Source organism: Benincasa hispida, chromosome 5 (genome assembly GCF_009727055.1).
Source record: "Benincasa hispida cultivar B227 chromosome 5, ASM972705v1, whole genome shotgun sequence".
Classification (NCBI taxonomy): Eukaryota; Viridiplantae; Streptophyta; class Magnoliopsida; order Cucurbitales; family Cucurbitaceae; genus Benincasa; species Benincasa hispida.
The window spans coordinates 42,384,072-42,393,518 of NC_052353.1; the positions used below are offsets into that span (position 1 = coordinate 42,384,072).

General features: G+C 33.7%; 2 protein-coding genes across 4 annotated transcripts; one reads left to right on the forward strand and one right to left on the reverse strand.

Moving 5' to 3' along the window:
- Window positions 1-1,487: 1,487 nt before the first annotated feature.
- On the forward strand, window positions 1,488-4,854 carry LOC120078716 (NEDD8-conjugating enzyme Ubc12-like). Of its 2 annotated transcripts, none has more exons than XM_039033016.1 (6): window positions 1,488-1,714; window positions 2,375-2,495; window positions 3,379-3,487; window positions 3,834-3,912; window positions 3,993-4,109; window positions 4,328-4,854. In XM_039033016.1, exons 2-6 carry the CDS (start codon window positions 2,387-2,389, stop codon window positions 4,463-4,465), a joined length of 552 nt encoding a protein of 183 aa, XP_038888944.1. In that variant the 5' UTR covers window positions 1,488-1,714; window positions 2,375-2,386; the 3' UTR covers window positions 4,466-4,854. The 2 variants fall into 2 exon arrangements, with proteins under 2 accessions (XP_038888944.1, XP_038888942.1); XM_039033014.1 differs by having other exon boundaries at window positions 1,489-1,690.
- A 957-nt stretch (window positions 4,855-5,811) lies between these two features.
- LOC120078320 (deSI-like protein At4g17486) lies at window positions 5,812-9,447 on the reverse strand. Of its 2 annotated transcripts, none has more exons than XM_039032559.1 (4): window positions 8,982-9,447; window positions 7,319-7,567; window positions 6,447-6,734; window positions 5,812-6,292 (listed from the first exon to the last, which is right to left on the reverse strand). In XM_039032559.1, the coding sequence occupies exons 2-4, from the start codon at window positions 7,554-7,556 to the stop codon at window positions 6,051-6,053; spliced, it is 768 nt and encodes a 255-aa protein (XP_038888487.1). In that variant the 5' UTR covers window positions 7,557-7,567; window positions 8,982-9,447; the 3' UTR covers window positions 5,812-6,050. The 2 variants fall into 2 exon arrangements, with proteins under 2 accessions (XP_038888487.1, XP_038888486.1); XM_039032558.1 differs by having other exon boundaries at window positions 8,958-9,447.

Sequence of the window (9,447 nt, forward strand, 5' to 3'; positions counted from 1 at the left end):
ATATCCAAACACAAACATTAATAATCCCAGATGTTTAAAACACATCAAAATCCCAGATATTTAATATATATTCCCATGAAATAATATCTACGATCCAAGCGGGCTCTTAGTATTATATATTTATGAAAATCATTTATCTATATCCCATGTCACATCCATCTTCCATTTTCTCTCTCTTATACTTTAATCTATGAGCTAACACCTCTCTATATCCATTCCCTTCTCCTAGCCTCTCTTACTCTCTTTCTTCCGCTTCTCAATCTCTAAAACCACCCACTCCAATCAAGGTATATAAGCTATACCAAGAAGAAAGGAGAACAATAGAATCATCAACAAACTGTAGAACTTAAATGTTTTAATAAGGTTGTATGTTAGTGTTTGAATGTGAGTTTAAATAAAAATAGACACATGTTAATAATTTGGGTCTTAATTTTGAAGACAACCAGTGGAAGGAAAAAAATGTGCGTACTATTAAATTTATATGATATCAATATAAAAAATGAGAATATCTATTTAAATTGTTTTCAAATGGATTCTTTCACAATTGAAGATAATTTAATTTTAGAAAAATGATTGTTTAGGTATTGATAATTTTTATATTATGTTTGATTTCTCATATTTATTTAAAGTTTTGATATTAAGAAGAGGAGAACCAAGAGAGAAGATAAGAAAATCTTAGAGATCTAAAAATGAAAAAGGAAACGAAGATTGATATTAAAGTAGTGAAGGAAGGAAATGGAAGAGGGAGGAAGACAACTTCTAAAAGTTCAATAGTATTTTTGAAACAAGGTGTTAATGGCTTCCATTTATATAATAATGGTAAGAGTATTTTAATTTTTTTTTTTAAAGTTTAAAGGTATTGATGAAATTTTTGAAAAAAATTAAGTGGTATTTTTTTCAAAAAAAAAAAAAAAAACATTTATGTTAGAAACTAAAAGTAAGGATATTTTTTAAAAACTTCTTTTAAAGTTCAAGAGTATCAATAGACATTTAAAAGTTAAGACACATTTTAAAAACAAAATACAAAGTTTAAGCATGTTTTTTATAATTTAGCAAAAGAAAGAAAGAAAGAAAAGAACTAATTGCAAATATCACCTTTAAAATATGGTGACAATTGCTTCCTACAATTATAAAAATGTTAGAGTCCAATTTTAACATTTGTATAGATTTGAAAACTCAAATTTTATATTTTAAAATTTAAAGATATAATTACAACTTATCGAGATGGTTTTTGTAGTTTGTAATTTTTTTTTTTTTTTTTTTTAAAAGCAAAAATTGTTGGGGTGTAAAACCACAAAGGTGGATACGGCAGCAGGAGATAGCTTCCGTATCTCTGGTCCGTCCCGTCTCTCCTTCACAGAAACGGGACAGACGCGCAGTAAGTCGACCGAGCTGTCACTCACAGAGCCGACGTGGCAGTCTCTGATTGGTTTCTCATAATGAAGGCGAAGCAAGTTGTTTTTTTCCTTTTGATGTGGATGACGCCGGTCCTCAGTCGAAGCTCGAAAGCGAAGGGATCCGAATTTGGGCCTGCAGAACGTACGACGATAATTTTTCACAGAGAGAAAGAAGAGAGAGAGTTTTGATTCTGAATCAATCAACCCCATCTCCCTCTTTCTTTCTCTCTTCATCTTCATCTTCATCTTCATCCTTTCAACAATTGGTTTCTAAAACTCCTTCAAATCCTCAGGCAAGCCTCTGTTTCTTCTCTTTGGTTCGATCCCTTCTTTTCTCTCTCTCTCTCTCTCTCTTTTTTTTTTAATGCTTGATTCATTGATCCAGGATTGTAATTTCATTGATTTTCTGTTTTGATGTGTGTTAAATGAATCTTATCTTGATTATCCACTTGCATCGTAGTCGTGTTACTCCGTTTCTCATGAGATCCTAATTGCTACGGTTATTATTATTATTTGATGTTGATCCCTCTAGTCTTATGCGTTGTCTATTTGCCGATTCGAAAGTTATATATAAATGGGTTAATTCTTGATTGGATGGTTATGTAAAGATGTGGTTGGAAAATGTGAGGAGATTTCTCTAGGGAAGTTTTGGGTTTCGTTGGGTTTTATCATAGCAATTGTTGGTGACTTGGTGTAATATTCTTATTTATTTAATTTATTGTGTTTGAAATGGCAATAGGAGATGTATTTTCATAATCTGTAGTGTTATAATTTGATTTTTTTTTTTGTTTGAGTTGACTTTAATGTTGTTAAGCCTGCAATTTGAAATGGCAATAAAGGGGAAATAAACAAACGTTTTGGTTTTATCATCTTCAGTGTTCTAATTTAATGGGGATTAGTCATTAGTTCCTCAAAAAGCTTTTTGCAATGCTTTGATCTGGGAGTGCCGCAAATTTGATATCTTTTTTTTACATTAGTCTGTAGGAACGATGATTAAGCTTTTTAAAGTGAAGGAAAAGCAGAGAGAGATTGCAGCTAATGCCAATGGAAAACCTCCTGTCAAGAAGCAAACTGCTGGAGAATTGCGTCTTCAAAAAGGTAGCTACTTCATTTTCATTTTCATCTTCGTTGAAGAACTGTTGACCTTGAAGTCAACCTTGAAGCCACGAGTTCTGTGCTTTGTAGATTGTTGATGGTAGTCATTCTTTTCTAGAGCTGTTTATAAGAACCTAATTTGGGTTGTTTTTATTAGCATAGTAGCACCATCGTCTTCACTAATGTTCAGATCAGATTTGAGTTATTATTTATTTTTTTAATTTAATTTTATTATTATTTATTTTTTTTAATTTAATTTTTTAAATAGGATAGCATGGCCATGAGGACATAGATCATCTTTTAATCCAGGGCTGGTTCCTCTTTTTGCTGGAATTTTATTGTTAAATCACTTATCAGTCTGGAATTAACTACTATCAACCGAACAAGTTGAGAGTAGTTTTTCTATGGCCAATATTACAAAGGCAGGGTCATTATCTTGTGACATGATACAGTCAAAGTTCTGGACTCTTACTTGCTTCCTCTTGGCATACATTCTAGAACTTTCTGTAATCATTTTAGTTCAGTAGTTTATGTATCAAGGCCAACTGGAATAGCTTATATAATCTATGTGGCTTTGAGCGAAAGTTGCTTTTTATCTTGTGTTTTTCTTTGCTGAGTAATGTGTCTTATCCCAATTCCCATCTATGTATCATAAATATAATATAAACATTAGTTGAAACCCAGCCTTGGTTTGTTGGTAATCAAGCTCTCTTTGATGATATAAACATTAGTTAATTTTTCTATTCACTATGGTGTAATATGGCTATGTACTCGTGTTATTTTGATATAATAGCAACTTTTAGATTTTTTTGTTATGTTTTGTTTTGTTTTACTTTGGTCTTCTGGCTGTACTTGGAGTTCAAGGAGTTTTTACTTTTAATTGTAGATATCAGTGAATTGAACCTACCAAAAACGTGTAGTATATCGTTTCCTAATGGCAAGGATGACTTGATGAACTTTGAAGTCACTATTCATCCTGATGAAGGATATTATCTGTAAGTAGTCTCTTGTAGATATCGTTTTTCAATTTAGCTGTAAAATATGTGCTTCTCAACTAGAAATGCATGTGTAAAGACATTACAATTCCCGAATCTCAGACATGCATGATGTATCATTTCACTTGAAACAATTGGAGCAGAAGATATATGCATGGATGTCATATCATTTCTATCAATAAGGCCTCAGTGGAACTTTGCATTGGACTTAATTCAACTGTCTATAAGCTGTGTATTGAAACGGTGCTTTTTTGTCATGTTTTAATCATCATTTCTTGGTTAAGATGTTTGTTCCTCCCAGCTTAGGTAATGAACTTAAAAGGTTTCTTGATTTTCTTGGTAACAGAGGGGGTACGTTTCTCTTCTCTTTCCAAGTTTCCCCCGTCTACCCGCACGAGCCACCAAAAGTGAAGTGCAAGACAAAGGTAACAATGCTGACCTTGTCGATTAATTTGTGTGTGTGCATGTGTGTGTTTGGAATTAGCTTAACACATTTGACGTGCAGGTGTATCATCCTAATATTGACTTGGAAGGAAATGTTTGTCTCAATATTTTAAGAGAGGACTGGAAGCCCGTTCTGAATATCAACACTATAATATACGGATTGTTCCATCTTTTCACGGTATTCAATGTCTAAATTATTACTTGAAACATTTGTTCATACTCATACGACTTGACTGATTATTTAGTTAAAGTATATGAACTAAAATAAAATATTTGAACTTTCAAATACATTTCACACAATGGAATAGGTGCATAAATTCGAAATAGAGTTAAAACCTCAAAGTCACTAATTTGTGGGGTTCTTTTAATTACTATATATATTTTCCATTCTTGCAGCAACCGAACCATGAAGACCCCCTCAACCACGATGCTGCTGCTGTTTTAAGAGATAACCCGAAGATGTTCGAATCCAACGTGAGAAGAGCCATGGCTGGGGGCTATGTGGGGCAAACTTACTTCACTCGTTGCATGTAGATTCTACATGAATTGTAAAGCACCAGATACATTATTTGAAGCATGGGCTCCGCAAGGTCGTTGAACTTCTCTGGTAAAGGTAATGTCTAATGTGTTGAGGACTGTTTGATCACCGACACAACACGAAGTCCTTTGTGATGGAGGTAGAACTTTGTTGTGTGTTTGAAGTATTGGTTTCAAATGGAAGTTGGACTGGAAACTGAAACTCTTATCTGTGTATGTATTTTCCTCTAATTTATCTTGAAAAGACAAGGTTGCTCTTTTGCTATCAGTTGAAAGTATAAGGTATGTTTTTGGAGCCTCCCTTCTTTTCTTTATCAGAGTCTACTACCTACTATGAATGTAAATTTATTGAATCGTTGAATCACAATGATATATTTCCTTATATATTTCATGTTTGTAAAAATCTGTCAGTTTCACATTTTGTCATCATTACAAGATAGGAAAGTTTTATCATTTTCATCTTTACTTGATCAGACCCTTTATCTCAATGGCCATTCTGATTGTGTTGCTTCAATGATTGTGTAATTGAAAATGCTTTTTGGGCTAAGTGATAGAAATCTCAGGAGCAATTTAGTTAAATGGTAGGTAACATGGCTTTCAAATCCTAGAGAAAGAAAGCAGATTTTATAATGGATGTAATAATAAGAATTTGGGATGGGAACAATATATCAAATGCATGTGTAAGCATATGCATATGTAACCATCATGTGTTGGCCTAGTGGGAAAAAGGAGACAGTTTTAATAAATGATTAAGAGGTCAAGAGTTCAATCCATATAACTATTTATCTAGAAATTAATTTCTTATGAATTTTCTCGACATTCAAATGTTGTAGGGTCAGGTGAGTTGTCTCATGAGATTAGTTGAGATGCGCGTAAGTTGACTCGGACATTCACGGATATCAAAAAATGTATATGTATATGTACATATATATGTGTGTTCACATTCATTTTATTATTAAAATCTTATTTTTTCACTCTAAACCTTGATGTTCATCTCTTTTTAATCCTCTGTGGTAGTTTTCTTTGAGAATTAGTTTGAATAACTTTTGTTTTTGCTTTCAAGATCAAGGATGGTCTGTAGAAGTGAATTTCACCATGATCATTGAAAATTAATGTTTGCAATTTCTCCACTTGGCTACTTGGTTTCTCTCAACAGTGATTCTACTCTATTAAATAACATTCAAGAATTATTTTAAATGATACAATGTCTTTTTATATAGCAATATGAGCAAATTTCAACGTTGAACTGTGGTAAAAGTAGTAATGAAAGTAAACACAAAACAGAGGAAGCATATAACTTAAAACTATCCCCATCCCCCCCCCCCCCCAAAAAAAAAAAAAAATAATAATAATAATAATAAAATTTAATACCTACATTTACCAAAAAAAAAAAAAAAAAACAAGCTACTCGAATTACTATGAACTGCTATGGTGCTATCACATGCACAATGAATACCTCTAAATTTAACATATAAACTTAACAGAAACAAACGTTGAACCTGCAAATCTTCTTTGCCAAGAAGAGGTGAATTCTCTCACCTAGATTAAAAAATGGCAGCAAAGAAGTGAAGATGAGTGTTTGTCAGCCTTCCTTCATCGACCGGCTTCTTGACCCTTTCAGCTCCCATGGTGGTAGGCAACCTTTATAATGGGAGTGGAGAAACAATGAAGACATTGAGACTTCCCGTTGATGCATTGATATTGATGTGAAGCAACCGAAAGTACTTCGTAATCGCTTCTCGCTCTCATATCCTTGGAAATTTGAGTCATGTGGAACAGTTGAAGTCTTGAGAGCCTTGGGTAGCATGCAGTTACATAAATAACCTACAACGAAGAACGTAGAGAGTGATTTGAGCACACACGGTGACAAGTACGAGAGAAACATATTAGCCTAAAAGAAAAAATGAATCTTCTACATGTAGTTTGAGTGTAATTGGCACGTAGAAAACTTGAATGTTTATACATTTTGTTGGATTACCTATTCTCGCAAGACGATTCACCCATTTTGGTATGTGTTTACCGGTTAACTTATAGCAAATATCCTCACAAAAATGGTTGCAGTTTTTAACAATCAAATGGTATGTGTCGCCGTTGTAATTTGCAGAATTGCGCTCCATGAACTCTCGAAATTGGATGGGATCCAAGCAAGTTGTACCCATGAAAATCGACTTCCTAAACTTAAACCCGGGGCAGCGTCGAGGTTCGACCTCGAAGACACCACTTGTTGGATAGTCATGAGCTCCAAAGGCATATTCCACACCATGAACTGTAAGTGCATTGAAAGGCAATTAGAAATAACAATCATCATCATGAAATAGTCTACCAATTCTGTTAAAAGAAGGCATTGAGATGATATCTCGAACCATCACACGAACATCCAAAGATACGAAAAATAGACACCCTATATTGTTATATGAAGGTAAGGCAAATAGCTCGAGTCAGTAAAACGCAAGAGAGGTACTTCGCCTACTATACAATCCGTCATCTTAACTCAATTCTTCAGTTTTGAAACAATTTTTAAGCATTAAAAAACCAATTTGGTGTATCCCAATTGCATTTTCCTTCCCTTTTTAGATTAGACATGGAAATGGCAGAGAGATCTTTCGTTCAAGTGTCTACTGTCTTGCTTCTAAAACCGTTTTTATTCTTTGATACCTCGACTTTATTCGACAAGATTATCGACATTGTATGGATTATTTTAAATTCAACAGATATAACCACAAAAAGAGATGGCAACTTTCAAGCTGCTAATCCTCAACAATGCAAAGTGCAATGACCATTCCTTTGAAGTAATGTTAGCATAAGCCTCACTCAAAAACAATACATACTACAAGAAAAAAACCAACAAACCTTGAATCCCAGAATGAAATATGCCAACACCTGCCCAGTAAACACAGCCATTTACTGTTGTCAAGTCATACACATTGAGATATACTGGAGCGTTGCCCGGACCATATCTTGCTCCCTTTGCTCTCGAAAAGATGCAAAAGTTAGAACCCGATTCGCCTCTCAAATGGATAGGTATGATAGAGTTCCATCCCTTCTCTGATATATACTTCATGTTTTGGGGATACGAGGGGAAATTCATATAGTTTTGACCTGCAGAATAGTTACCAAGACTTTAATAACCATTGATGAAAACAAGGAAAATAAATAAGCAACCATTATTATTTTTGTATAACTTAATGTAGAAATCTGAGGATCAAACTTGAGCAAAAACTTGTCATTAGCATTTCAATTTACATTTCTCACTCTTTGAGATAATTTAAAAGTGTAATCTCTTAGGTTTGACACATATTCTTTCTCCTCATTAGAGCTTGTGAGTTTGTTTTGAAGGGAACTATAGTTTTTTAAGACTACAAACTGAACTCAAACCAATGACATTACAGTGACCTAAGTGGGATCATTTTTAATACTTAAGAATCAACTAAACTGCAAATAGTAACATATCAACATGGTGTCAAAATGATCATATGTTGGTACCTTGTATGCCGGTCTCAATAGCTCAACATATTGAATGAAAAAATTATTCAATAAGACTGTCACAACTATCCGACCTAAAAATAGTAGTAAAATCTCATGGTGTAGCACAAATATTCTCTTCAATATGTAGAGGGTATGGTACCATTTATCTTTAATATGTAGAGGTGGGTATGTATGATTGGTGCCTAATAGTTCCTAATTTGAAATCCATTAGAAAATAATCTAAACATATTGTAAAAATTTCTTCAGCATTTTTTCTCCTATGGCAAGAAAAGATTTATCTCATTGAAGATAATGAAATGTGGAGATGAATCTTTTAGTATCAAAGATCAAAATTCTCTTCCTACACAAATAAACAAGTTCTAATATACATTTTTACTTTCACCTCCTTCAACAAACTCATTTCTAGATATTATAATCAACCTGTAAAAGTTCATTTAAAAACCACATGTCCAAGCTACTAACATATAGAATAACACCACCCAGTTGCCATCATGGGTTGGTCCTGTGGTGAAAGAGATGTTGAATCCAAGATACATTTAAAAATTAAAAGCATAAGTTCAACTCCAAAGAGTTGAATGGTCATTGATTCTTCATATTAATCGAGATGAACATAAGTTAGTCTAACGACTCTTGGATGTATATAGATAGCCTAGAGAACCCAACATCAAGTTGTGTGATAGTTCACTGATAATATGTTCTTATAGAAAGTTTTATACAAAGATTCCATAGTCATAAGAATTATAAATATTAGAATATATCACTACAACTAAAACATTATCCATACTGTATATGAGTTGAGCTAAACTTTATCCATTTTTTTTGTTAAGTAGGTGGAGGATTCAAACCACACACTTGGTCGTGAACATGTGTATACGGGTCGAGCTATGCTGATTTTGGCAACATGAAAACATCTTAAACACAACATGTCCCAAGCAGCCATTTAAAAATAACAAAAACATCCCAGAAATGCTCAAACAACAAACAACCAAAAAATGAAACCTACCATTACAGAGATACGAAACCAAACCTTGGTATAGAGGGAAGCCGGTTTCCGGTGACCGGAAGTGGGAGAGAGAGAGAGAGAGAGAGGTTGGAGTCGATAAATGAAAGATGAATATTGGGGAATTTGGGGGTTTTCCTCAATCAATGGAGTGTTTATAAATGGATTCAGAGAGACGCATTAGCCTTTTCAATATTCTTTCCTTTAGAAAAAAGATGGGGTTTGCATTTTGGTAAAGAAAATGCATTAATGGAGGTAGAAGACAGACCCCATTTCTTTTTTCAGGCCAAACAGAGCACCGGAGGCCGGAAAATGGGCGCCGGAAAGGTGGAAGAGAAAGAGAAGAGAACAGAGATGAATCAAAGTTCAGAAATAAGAAATGAGAATGTGGTTTGAAGAGTATGAAATGAAATGAAGAAAAAGAGGAGAAGACAAAAGCAAAGAATGTCTGAGAAATTGGCAGCTAATTAAAAGATGGAACCTTTGAAAGGAA